Source organism: Phaethon lepturus, unplaced genomic scaffold, assembly GCF_000687285.1.
Source record: "Phaethon lepturus isolate BGI_N335 unplaced genomic scaffold, ASM68728v1 scaffold20756, whole genome shotgun sequence".
NCBI classification, from domain to species: domain Eukaryota; kingdom Metazoa; phylum Chordata; class Aves; order Phaethontiformes; family Phaethontidae; genus Phaethon; species Phaethon lepturus.
Genome location: NW_010547143.1, coordinates 8,612 through 22,143, shown reverse-complemented (window position 1 = coordinate 22,143; position 13,532 = coordinate 8,612). Strand labels below are relative to the sequence as shown.

At 35.1% G+C, this 13,532-nt stretch overlaps 1 protein-coding gene across 1 annotated transcript; it reads left to right on the top strand.

The window, feature by feature from the left end:
* The first annotated feature begins 108 nt into the window (after window positions 1-108).
* On the top strand, window positions 109-11,875 carry DPM1 (dolichyl-phosphate mannosyltransferase polypeptide 1, catalytic subunit). Its single transcript, XM_010289553.1, has 9 exons — window positions 109-209; window positions 625-724; window positions 2,697-2,730; window positions 5,116-5,192; window positions 5,313-5,338; window positions 6,288-6,383; window positions 7,844-7,912; window positions 8,193-8,307; window positions 11,444-11,875. Exons 1-9 carry the CDS (start codon window positions 109-111, stop codon window positions 11,546-11,548), a joined length of 723 nt encoding a protein of 240 aa, XP_010287855.1. The 3' UTR covers window positions 11,549-11,875.
* Window positions 11,876-13,532: the final 1,657 nt, after the last annotated feature.

The window sequence follows — 13,532 nt, the reverse complement described above, 5'->3', positions numbered from 1 at the left end:
GACCGGGCTCGGGGGTTAAACGCTCCCAGTGTGAGGTTTTGATAGAGCTGGGAAGTTCTTAATAGCTGCCGGTAAAGTTAGGAGATACACGTCCGTAAAACTTACAAAATGACGTCACAACTTAGGAAGGCAGTACCATTATCCGTGCTGCGAAATACCAAATATCGTTCACGAGTGATGGAGGGCGTGCAGCCAGTTGTACCTAACACGTAGTAATGAGCGCAGCTCTTCCCGAGGTTAATTAGAGAAACGAAATTATTCTAATCGGAGGTCTCGCATGTGCGAGATCCGTCCTGCACCAGCTCCTAAAGAAAGAGTTGCCCGCATAGGTAATTTTAGCTTTTCATCTTTCTAGTCGTGAGGCTGGAACTGATGCTGGGGTAATGGTGAGGTTTATATGGCTGCAGCGTGTTGTCAAGCAATTACAGCTTGAGGCCCAAAACAGTGGCACTGAGTCAAGTTTTATCACTACAAGCACAGTCTTATAGCTTTAAGAATAACTATAGCATGTATCTGTCAGAAAATAATTTTGTATTCTATTTTTCAGTTTCATGCGTTTCAAAATGACATGGGTAGTGAAATTGCGTTTTCCATATGTTCATTTAAAAATAATTCTAATTTCAGTGGAAACAATTTTGAAATTATCATCATAGATGATGGCAGCCCGGATGGGACACAGGAAATTGCTGAACAATTGGAAAAGATATATGGATCAGATAAAATAGTGAGTTGTATATCCTGAATTTTTTTCATTTTTATTGTATTGGAGAGTATTTGAAGCCCTTAGAGAACTAGACTGGAGTCCTTGGATTCTGCACTTTCTTTACATTCTTAAACAAGTTATTTAAGTTTTTGCACACTGCTTTAGACAAATGTAAAAGTGTGATAGTCCTGCAGCTGCTTAGCAGCGTTATGAACTAATATGCAGAATCATGAATTAAAGTTTGCAAAATGTTTTTAGTACTTCGTGTATTGCTGTGTGCTATTGAGTAATGAATAGTGGTTGTTAGTGTACTGTGTGCATGCCTGAGGGAGAGATGAGGTTAGGATAAACTTTAATTTCATTTGAAGTGACTGCAGGAATAGGGAAATTGGAAAGATGAAAGCTAGTCTGGTCTTATGATTTATTTTTAATCCATCTAGTTGCATTCCTCAGTAACAGAACTCTTTTTTTCTGTTTACTATATTGCCATATAACCATCAATTGTATTCAACAAGATACTGTCATTTATTTAGTCTTTATGAGCCATTAAAGCCACTTTTTTTTAAATAAAATCTTTATCGTAGAACAGTGTAAAAGCCCAATGCTGAGTTTGACAGTTTTGTGCTCTAAGCAGTCTAACACTTTCCTCATCTATTACTGCGTAAATGTAAGACTTTAAAAAGTATTTGTGAGTTAAGTAGCATTTGTAGAGATTACTTTAACAACAATGTATATAGGAAGGTTTAGAGTCTTTTGGGGTTTTTTTTTCTGGTTTTTATACTAATAATAGAAAAGGCTTAAAATAGCTAGCCAACCTTTCCTCACTGCTTAAGAGTTAATTTTGAAGTTTAATCTGCGGACCAACCCCTGCAGCAGTGTTGAGCCAAACACACTTGAGTGGAATTATGTGGAGGCACTGCCATCAGATCATGCGGATTTTACTGCAGAAGTGTAAATCAGATGTGATTTTTCATTAGGTGAATTTTCATTGTTTCCTGGGTTTTTTTTTTTCTTTTTTAGCTGAAATTATTTTCTTTGTTTCCTGAGCAAAGTCATTGTTCTGACTTGTGCTCAGGAGTCATCATCCAAATAACTCCACTAGGCTTCTCACTTACTGCATTATGCTTACTGAACATGGTATGTAGTTAATTTAATGAGAGGCCAACATGTTCAAGGAAGTAGATGAGGAATCAAAGTGAGGGTTTTTTGTTAATGTTCATATTTAACTATTTATTAAAGAAAGGAAAAAAAAAAACCACAAAAAAACCCAGAAACCAAAATAACAAATCAGCAGAAGCACTAATAATTACTAACTCTTTCATATCCGTATCCTTCTCTGAATTACATTACTTATGACCTCTCGGATAATGCATCAAAATCAGCCAAGATTTGAAAGTGAGATTTAAAATTTGTTTCTGAAGTATATTGAGATGACTGCTTAAATACCTACCCTCACCTCCCCAAATGCCTAAAGGTACTTGGCAAAGGTTTAAAGCTTGGTCACTCATATCCTAAAAGGTTAATATTGTTAGAGGGTCATTATTCATGGGTTTTATCTATATGCACATTTATATTCAGTGCTAAAAGTCTGGTAAATCACTTTGCTGTTAGTCTTTGTCATTCCTTGCAAGTAATGGTGCTGGGGAGACTGTTGTTCAGATTTATAACTATTTCAGATAGCGGAATTTGGGGAAATCCTTTAGTTACTAAGATGGTGCTTCTTATTTTGGTGTTTGTTTTTTTTACTGGAGAACTACTAAGAAAGGCTTAAAAGGAGTTTGTTTTTAAATATGACCCGATCAAATATCTGTTTAATATAATGTTTTTTCTTCTGTATTTTGACAGATAAATTTATTTTTATATGTTATCTAAAAATGAAAAGTACATTTTAAAATATTTTTATACCTTGAAAATAGTGAATATTAAGGTGTCACTAAAATGAATTAAAAACTGTACTTCAAGTAATATATGTATATTTTAATATATCCTGCAGCTTCTGAGACCCAGAGCAAGAAAGTTGGGCCTCGGTAAGTCCTTATTAACTCTGGTTAATACTAGGGAAAAAAAACAAATCTACTGTATTCTTTGGTTGATTCTCGTGTATAAAGTTACAGAAAAAATCACAAAAAAATCACGTAAAGCACAAAAGCAGAATTATATGCTTTCATCAAGTTTTTTGTAAGTGAACAAGCTTAAAAACCACACACACAAAAATCACAGAGTATTTATAACAAGTTCCCCACAGCCTCAAACCTGAAAACTGTGGTGACTGCAATTCTCTACAACTCTGTTTTCCTGTTAATATCATGCCGCCTCTCTCCCTCCCATACTGCATTCATTTATTATAGAATGAGGGGTCTAGATTGAGAAAAGATGTAACTTTCTACCAGAGGAACTGCTATATTTGTGTGGAACCTACTGATCCAGAGGGGACAGTGGTGCTTTCTGTGCAATCTACTCACGTGCAGGGTGCTTCAAGAATTGGACCATAGTTTCTGCAATCTCCAGAGACAGATGGGATGTTTTATCTGACACTTACTTGGACAGAGCTCTTCACAGTTAAGGCCACTTTGGTGTGAATTATGACTTTAAATAAAACAATTCATATATGACCGATGTCCAACACTCAAACTACTAAGTATTGTCTCACTAACTAACATGTGAATTGAAGGCTTTGAAGTACATTGTAAAAGTTACTCTCACTAATTTGGGAGCCAGTCTTGCACTGCTGAGATTGATCATTAAAATTTGCATGGAATGATGCAGGACTGCAATTCTATAGCTCTGATGCCATATTTCACAGAATATGTAAATAAAATTTGTCATTATTTGCTTTAGAAAAAAGCAGATACCATAGGAAGTCATAAACGGCATTAAAACTTGTAGTATGGAAACTATCCTAAAATAAAGCAGAGAGATTTCCATGTGTTAAGATTCATGTTGTATTCTTATCCCTCTTGTAATAGGAATGGGGAAAATGATAAAATACAATACCTTGTTTCATTTATTGTTAATCAGTATCTGCCTTTCTTGGTAAATGTCTTGGCAACCCCCACTTCCATGTCCTGGTAAAACATTGGACATGTCTTGTGTACTGAGTACTGCAGCTAACTAATTTCTCCAGTCCACTGAACAAAAATAAAATTCTAATTTTGATACTGAATTGTCTATTTAAATCACTTTCCATACTTTTTTCTACATTTCTTTCTCTAAGAAACTCCCAAGAGCCTACATATCTTTACTTTTCTGTTTTCTGCCTTTTCATCCTTTGTCCTGGTAAAACATTGGACATGTCTTGTGTACTGAGTACTGCAGCTAACTAATTTCTCCAGTCCACTGAACAAAAATAAAATTCTAATTTTGATACTGAATTGTCTATTTAAATCACTTTCCATACTTTTTTCTACATTTCTTTCTCTAAGAAACTCCCAAGAGCCTACATATCTTTGCTTTTCTGTTTTCTGCCTTTTCATCCTTTGTCCTAATTTGACCAGTATTATGGATTAAAACTGACTGAATTTAAATTTTTCAGGTACCATATCTACTAATCATGCATGCACAGTACACATATCTGTGACTCTCCTACTCTGTAACTTTGCAAACAACCTGGAAAAGAAAGGAATCACAGAATAGAATCATAGAATCTTTAAGGTTGGAAAGGACCTTCGAGATTATCAAGTCCAACCATCAACCCAACACCACCATGCCCCCTAAACCATGTCCCAAAGCATAGGAAAGACACGTTGTTCATTAACCAGGAGTTTAGTTTTCTGTGAGGGTGCCTGCTAAGGACATCAGTTAAGAGAGTGTTTTGGTTTCAGTTTTATCTATTCCTGATGAAATTAAGAGAAAGACTCAAGAGTAATTTGGATCAGCAAAGAGTATATGCCCGTTTTTAATGTCTGTTTTGCTACTGTACTGTTCTTGGAAGCAGTGATGTCCTTGAACGATATGACTTGTATCAGAAATTTGCATTGTTGAGGAAAACTGTAATAGGGAGACTTGTTCCAGCTCTTATCAAGGTAGCTACACCAGTTCATACAGGGTGAATAAAACGCAACAAAATCTAAAGAAAGAAAAAAAAGACTTTCTTCAGATTAGGTATCAGAATATAATCCATGGTGTCAAGGAGGAGAAGTGTCCCACTTATCAAGTCATGTTTCCCTGTGCATTTCTAGTGCAGTATGGTTTGCCAAGATTTGTATTTATAAAATCTAGTGCTGATATTGTAGGAAAAAGGAAAAATAATTTTAGTATTTGACCACTGATGCATATTTAAAAATCAATTTTAGGAGTTTTTAGTTGATCCTTTTCTAGTATAACTTAGAGTTTTTAGAAAATAAGTGAAGACTGTGGCTAGAAGATTGCATATGTTAAAATAGTGAAGGAAATTATTTTTGTACTGTCATTAGGCACTGCTTATATTCATGGAATGAAGCACGCCACTGGGAATTTTATTGTTATTATGGATGCTGACCTCTCTCACCATGTAAGTCTGTATTTTATGTACTGTGTTTTTAATCTGTTATAATTAAATTTTCACTGATTTTTTTTTTTTTTTTTACCCCCAGCAATTTTTCTTTTCTGATCTGTTTTCCTTCCATTTCAGCCAAAATTTATTCCAGAGTTTATCAGGTAGGTGCCGATCGTAGTATGAAAGAATGACTTCTGAACATTTATTGTTTTGTATTAATATTTGAAAGCTTTACGTTCTTATATGGCTGTCTAGCTGTAGTAAGAAAATTGGCAAGGCAGGAATTCAAGTAAAAAGTGACTGGACCTCATTTGATTTGTCCCAAAATAATCCAGAAAAAATAATAGTTCCTAACTAGAGCAAAAATCCCCAAGTTTAAAGTAACAAAGAGCATGTGTGTCTAAGTACTTCTCTTCCTTATAATGGTTGTTCCGGCTTTGAAAAGCATAAATATAAATGTCATCTTCTAATCATTTTATCATGTGTGCATGTAGGGATATTGATTGGAGGACTCAATATGTCCTCAATTATGGGTGAAATGCTTTTGTCTGCCTTTTGTCTACCTCATACCTTCCTCTCCCTGTAATATTTCGGTTTGTGAGAAATGGTCAACAGGCATTATATGTTGGACACTAAGGGCAGCAGGCTGGGTTGGAGGCCTAAAATTTTAGATAAGGTTCTGCAGCAGTCAGGCATGTTATGGACTAAGGATAGTTCCAGAATTTTTTTTTTTCCTTACTATGGGTTTGTGTAATTTAAATACTTAAATATGTATTTAAAATCATTCTGTCTTTTATACTAGAAAGAGGCTTTAAAAATGCCTAAGTCAATTATTTATGGAGTCCTCTATAAAATTCTATGACATAGTTGGTAAAAGATAATCATGTAAGATTCCCTGGAATAGCTCTAAGACAACAATTAACATGTTTTTAAATACATAATGCTTATAACCACTGTAACTACTGCTTTCCTCTCTTCTCTACTTATTTCTTCAAAGGTTTGTAAAACACAGATTTTGTACTAAAAGAGTGATTGTTCTTATTTTGAAATTTGTACTACCTTCATACAAATATTCCTCCTGTTTTTTCTGATAAAACCAATTGTTTATAGAAAGCAGAAAGAAGGCAATTTTGATATTGTATCTGGAACAAGATATAAAGGAAACGGAGGAGTATATGGCTGGGATTTGAAAAGAAAATTAATCAGGTTAGTATTCTTCTAGGTATTTACACATAAATTTGTTATTTAGAAATAATTGCAAATACTCAACTCTCTGTGAGCTGAACTGAGTCTTTAGTCAATAGTACTGGGTACTGCAGAATTATATTAAATAATAGAAGCATGCATGATTTGCAGATTCTTTGGTTAGAATCCACAAGAAAGAATGTAATGATATGACTAGGCTTGAGAAATGGGTTGGAACTGTGGACAAATCTGCATGGCATCAGGTTGGGACAGTCTTTCAGCTTCATCATGCAAAGAATGCTTTTGTCAAGTTTCAAAGACAATTAGCTTTCACAGCTGTGATGGGCCTTTCCTTAAACAGTAAAACACTTGTTAAACCCCTCTGTTGACACTCTGATTTGTCATAGGTTAAGAATTATCCGGCACAGTCAATATCAATAAATCATTAGTTAGACCTTACTGGAAAACAGTTACAGTGAACACTAGGGAGAGGTTTCACCCAAAAGCAAAGAGGAAAACTCTATCAAGGGTATATAAGCATATGGAGGCTGGCATCTCAGGTTCAGAGGGACTTACAGATTTTGAGGAGGTAATCGACAAGTTTCTGCATAGTCTTTCTTACACCTGATTTAAGAGAACAGGCATAAGTTAATGCTGATTTAGATGTTACTGTAAAGTATTAGGAGCAGAAGTTGTGTTACCAGTCTGATCTGGAGATGGTGTCACAGGGACTGTCTTTGGTTTCTCCTGTTTCTTAATGTCTGGAATAAGTGCACATCTTTTTGTGAATCTAAACAAAATATACACCCAAAAAAAGGAAGAGAGCTAAATGGACATTACAGAGGAATCCTTTTGTACCATACTGGACAAGGTGAAAGACTTGCACATCTTATCAGTGTGTAATACAGCCCTCAGCAAGATAGTCATGACTGGTTTTTTGGTCTCTCAACGTTTTTCATCAGTGGAGCTTACCCTTATCATACTATGAAAGCAGTGTAAACCAAAACTGAACCTTGATTTTCTAAATCAAAGTCTCACATTTGTCCAGGAAGCATTTTTATTCTCCGCTTACAGTGAATGTTAGTTACAAAAAAAAAGTTGGTTTGACTGTTGTCAAATTTATTTCTTTTGTATTGTATTAGTGTGTAGTTGCACTGACAGTTCTACCATAAAGAACCAGATTATAAACCTAATTTCTGAAAATCATTGTTTTCTCCTTCATAGAGAAGTTCAATAATCTACTAATCAACCACATTTGAAAGAATAAAATGTTGGGTTTTGATTTCAAGATTGTATGACTCTATGATTTATCAGTCAAATCTAGCAGTGAAAACATAATAGGAATATAATTGCCTCATAATAACCAATAAAAGGTTTCTTTTTCTTTTGCTAGTAGGATGATACTTATTTTATAGAAATTCTGTTTGATCTTTTTGGAATCGTGTACTGAGCAATTTTGACATTCATGTTTTCTTCCACAGTCGTGGTGCCAATTTTATAACTCAGGTTTTGCTGAGACCAGGTGCATCAGACTTAACAGGGAGTTTCAGGTATGGGTCTGGTTTGCAATTCATAAAGTTTATTTGAAATTAAGAAACTGCTGAACAAGGAACTGGAGTAAGAAAGAACAGACCTTTTTTACTGAGGACTGTGAAATCTGTTTGGAAAGAAATAGTAGACTAGAACTGTTGCTCTTATGGCTTTGTTAAAGATTTTTTAAATAGTAATGATATGAGTGAGGGATTACAGTTATGATTCCTACACACTATCTTGATTTCCAAAGTTCAGAAATTGTGCTTCAAGTTTCATTTTCTTTGTAATCGTTTACAGGTTATACAGAAAAGAAGTCTTAGAGAAACTAATGGAAAAATGTGTTTCTAAAGGATACGTCTTCCAGATGGAGATGATTGTTCGGGCTAGACAGTTAGGATATACTATTGGAGAGGTACAGTAGAAGTTTTGATAAGTATATTGTGCTTTCATTTAAATGTAGATACCGGTTACTGGGAACATTGGAAATTTTGTGTGCTTCCAAGAAGCAGCAAGATTTTCAAATTAATATAAAGAAATTACATATGTAGAACTCACTTTTTCCAACTTTTCCAGGTGAATACCACATCTGAAATTCCAGTTACTTATTCCCCTGGCTGAAATACTTCTCAGATCCTTCCCTCCTCTTGTTGCCATTTCTTGAGATGTATACAATTTTACAAGGTTCTTCAAAGGAGGGAAAGAAGTCAAAATACACCATGAAGCTGCTCTGAGCCTTTTCTTTCCTCCTTTCATATTGTACAGACATCTCTAGTTAGGTCTTTTCAAATAATTTTATTTTCTCCAGCAGCCTGATTCTATTTCAGAGTTATTCTGTTCTGTCATTTATTGCCTGGTTATTTTCCAACTTTCCAGCTACCACAACTTTACACTTCTAAACTCTTTGAATGTGCTGTCTATGCTCATTGAAAAAGAACTCCACATGTTAGATCCTGTATTTCCAGCAGTCTGATTGCTGCCTCTCATATTTCATTGAATTGCTCTTGCTGGTCTCTTTAAAGACAATTCACTGGAATTCTCTGCAGCCAAATCTCAGAACCAGTTGTTCCTCATCGTTTTCATGACTGTGAATTGTCAGAGAATTCTGTTGCTGGTCCTTCCCTCTTTAAACCTTATGTATTACACTTCTCTATGAACATCGGGTGGAGTATTTCCACACAACAAAGCAAGCTCTTTTCTTCCATCTTTCTTGCTTATGGAGCAACATCACTATCCTGTCTATAGCTGGGGTTTAACCCTAATTTCTTTGGTCTTCACATCCAGCTGCATTCACGTATTGCTTTCTAATATTGCTGAATTAAATCCTCAGCTGTCTATACATCCAGATACTGAAACCCAGGATGAGATGAAGTTTTATTTACTATACATTTTTAAAACTGCAAAATACACTTCTCTGGCTTTTAAAAAAATGTAATCTTGGGTTCCTTACAACTCTTCAGGCTGCTGCTGCAAAGACCTTTTTTCTCTCTATTACTTGATCCCACCACTCATTTATTTACGTGCCTCTACTGGTTGTATAGCATCAAGTATTAGATATTTGTCATCTTGTTCAAAGCCTGATGGGCAGTCTTCACTAGGCCTGATTTTTCCCAGTCAGTCTTGAGACATGGGCTGTTTTGTGATGGGTCAGTTAGGCCATCCTCCACGATTCATCTGTTACATTCTCAAGTAGGCATCACCTTCCCTCCTCCTTTGGCATCTCGCATGTGGGAAGGTGCTCTCTCTAACATCTGAAAAGTTGCTTGATTATTCTGCTTCGGCCTTGTCTTCAGGATTTCTGTTGTGATATCTGTAACAAGCTTGACAGCGTTCAGGTTGCTGACATAGACCTATAAATAAGACTATTGTATTTTTACTGTTCTGTGTATCATGTCTATATTGTAACCTCCTGGGACAGGACAATTTTCCGTTATGTTTCAAGTACATTGATACAGTATTTCCTGATCAATGTTTAGGATCTTTTTATATTTTATAATTACCCAAACAGTAATACCAAAATTTCAGAAGAGCTGACACTTGCATGTCTCATTCCTGATTTGGGGGTGCTGCAACTCTACAGGCAGAATTGGAGTTTTTATGCAGTTGTAAAATGAAGGTACAGTTGCGAGGGTAAAATGTTTCTTAAGCAAAATGGAAAGCGAAGACTGAGACCTGCCAGTCTAAAAGGAACAAATGGATGATGAGATGAACTGACACAAACTATACCTGAATAGTCTTGTATGCATCTCTGTTTCATTTTGCTGTACGTCTTTACCATTTATGAAACATTCCACAGTGAGTGGAATACACCCTTTGGAAGATGCTTCCTTTAAGACGAATGATAGAACTTATGCAAGAAAGGCAAAGTCCAGCAACAACACAGGTAGTTAATTCTAATACTGAAGGGAAAGACTGGATAGTTTTTGTTGCATGAAATATTAACCATTCTTTCATCACTGGTCAAGAAATGTCACTTCTGACATTCTGCACTGGCAATTCAGTGATTTCTCTCCACGCCCTGTAGATCAGCTGTCTGTAGTTGCCAGGATGCTTACTGGGATCATCAAAAGGGACTCTACTAAGAAAGGGACTCTACTGGAGTCATTGTTGAGTCTATCTGCATGCCTTTTTAGGTATCTTCCTTACTGTCTTCTTGCCCTAGGTTCTTTTATACCATGGACTGATGTGCTAGAATTGTGAGAAATCCTCAGTCTTGGCACAGATGCAAGGGCGTGGTGATTTTTGTGTTCCACTTGCCAGAAGATTTCTGGCTGAAACTGCCAGCAGAACGCTAAGCCAATTTTTTAATGACTTTTGCAAATGCAATTCTTTATTTTAGCCCCTGAAGTATTTCAATTTTGCACACAAACTTATATGGAAATTCTTGAATACTCTAATACGGTGTTGGCAGAATGTCCTGTTGTATGTCATTTGTAGGTGGTCAAATTACTGTAGGTTCCTACTGTTTTATGAGTAGCGAGTTAATCTGGACAGTATGATCACTTAAGTAAGGAAACCAAAATTAGTGCTTTAAATGCACTTTAATCCTGTAAATAGTCTATAAAATGGTCAAAGACAGGTATTGCTTGTAAAATATGCACTAACTGCCATTATTCAGATGTCATCTTCTAGCCAGTGATGAGGTTGATGAGAATGCTGTTTCATGGTCACAGGAGATTTTTGCCTTCCTGAGACATTGACTCAAAGGTACTGAATTTACCTAACAAGGAAAGTGGTGAAGGTTCATTTTAAGGCCCTAGGCTTTTAGCACATTTAAGCTATAAAGTTTGTTCTGACTGGTGTATCAGCCAGCCACTGAGTAATGTCTTTGGATCATCTTTAAAGGTGATAAACCAAGTAATTTCATGCTTTCCAGCTATGGGGCATCATTAAAGCCTCTGGTAAGAAGAACTGACACAAAGCAAGCTGATCTGGTGCTTGCCTTCATCTCATGTCTAAACATGCTGTCGTTCAAAGGGCATTCTTTTGTTTACAGAATATCTGATTATTTAGGTTTTGAACCTTAAAAATAGTTTTGCTTGTTTCAACAGGTTCCTATTTCATTTGTGGACCGTGTCTATGGAGAATCTAAACTGGGAGGCAATGAAATAGTCTCCTTCTTAAAGGGACTCTTGACCTTGTTTGCTACAACATGACAGTTTATTCCTAAATTAACTTTTTTTGAAAAACATTTTCTGACCTGTGTGGTTTTTAATATATAATAGCAGAAGCTTGATAATTTGTGTGGTGACCAGAAGACCTGCTATAAACTAACAATTAAATGAACCACCAATAATAAACTAAATATATTGTATCCCAAAATGCTCCTTTCAAAATAAATGAACTGTATATTAAACTAAAAACTAATAAAGACTAATGCTCTATTCTATTTTTGTAAAAATAACGAAGTCTTAATAAAGAACACAAAGCTAAATGATCTTTTGCATTTAGAAATGAATCATTATTCAGCAGAAAGTAAAGATGATTTTGAAATAAAGACAAGCAAGGACATAAAAACATTACAGAATTTGTCTTATCTTTGTTCTGTGGTTTGCAGATATTATTTTAAATATATACCAATTAGTTCCCTTTCTTTCCTCAGCGCATATATACATGTATCTTAATGCAGATCTATAGAACAGTTTCTACAGAACTGATAATAGCTTGAGTAGTTTCAGAGGGAATACAGATAAGTACAGTGATTTGTTCTTTCAAAAATTGTTCCTAGACCAGAAAGAAGGAGTATTCTTTGGATAAGAAAGAGAATTGTATGTATGGAATAGTTTTGTATTCTGTGTGTTTGTCCAGAAACAGATTATTCCCTTTTCCTATTTTCTTTAGCAACTAAACATTTTTCGAATATATAAAACAGGAGTATGACATCTCACCCAACTTCAGGGGGACAGAAGACCCCATTCACCTCACTGAAGATCTTAGAGCAATCTTTCTTATGTCAAATAACAATTTGCAATGTAAAATCTGTATTTATTCCAGATCCTGATTAATGAAATGCAGAGAGTAACACTATTTTTTGTTCCATGGTTTGGTATAGCCACAACTCAGAAATTAGGAAGCCTTTGCAATCAAATATGCACTTGTGGGGAGGGAGGGGAGAAGTAAGCAGGAGGATGAAATTGTTCTGATAACAGCTTTTTAGATATAGATAGAAAAATATGTCCTCATTGGGCGGGGGAGGGAAGGGTAGTGCTGTGGATACCTGTATCAGAATATTAATGGTAGGACAGAAGAAGCAACAAGTGTCTTAACAATTACGCCTATTTGGCTTGTGTTTGTCTGCATTCCTTTAGTACACTAGATAGAGTTGTTTAATACTAGAATAAAATTTTAGAAAAGCTGTAGATAAATGATAAATTCATATTTCAGATAGTTATTTATCACACTTGGTAACAAAAATAATTAAACAGAACTTTACAACAAAAACTTATTTTCTAGTGGACTGCTTTAGAGATATTCCTTTGTTCTTTAGTGAAGTTGTACAGATTCTTGTATTTTTCTCCTTTTCTGACTATCCAGAGCAAATATTTCCTATTTAATTTGCCTTAAAATAATAAAAAATGTAGCTGTAGGTTTTGAATCTACGTGTAACTGGATTACGGTGATTTAACTGTACATTTTGTGACATTTGCCTGTGCTTTTCCAGCAAATTATATATAATTTCATTTGGTGCAGGCTAATCAGATCTACTAATATATGCAGAAATAAATTTCTGGGTCTAAAGGGCCACTGAAATGTCCAGTGAATAGGTTTCATTTATTTATGTTTCATTTGGAGGTTTCACGGCTAAATCAACATTTTAAGTTGAAAATAGGTACAAAGCTTTTAATGACCAAATAGTGAGTTTTTAGATGTTTATTCAAATTTACATACTACTGAAAACCATTAGCTAGACTACAAATTGAGCCTCAACAAGATCGTATTTTTCTCAGACTTTTATGTAATGATATATAACTAAAGTCCATTATATTAGTTATTCATGGTCTAATTGCTGTGAATTAGGGTTTAGCTTTTAGAATGTAAATACCTACTTTTTCATTATGAAAATTACCCGGTAAATGTCATTTATGTATTAATAAGATCATTCTTGGAGGAAGGTGCTTTTATATATAAATTAGGATCATC

Bases quoted from the DNA above. Each gene is read 5' to 3' on its own strand.
- DPM1 (XM_010289553.1), top strand. From the start codon at position 109: ATGACGTCACAACTTAGGAAGGCAGTACCATTATCCGTGCTGCGAAAT. The intron at 210-624 runs GTAGTAATGAGC...TTCTAATTTCAG, and splicing joins CAGCCAGTTGTACCTAACAC to TGGAAACAATTTTGAAATTA. The intron at 5,193-5,312 runs GTAAGTCTGTAT...CTTCCATTTCAG, and splicing joins ATGCTGACCTCTCTCACCAT to CCAAAATTTATTCCAGAGTT.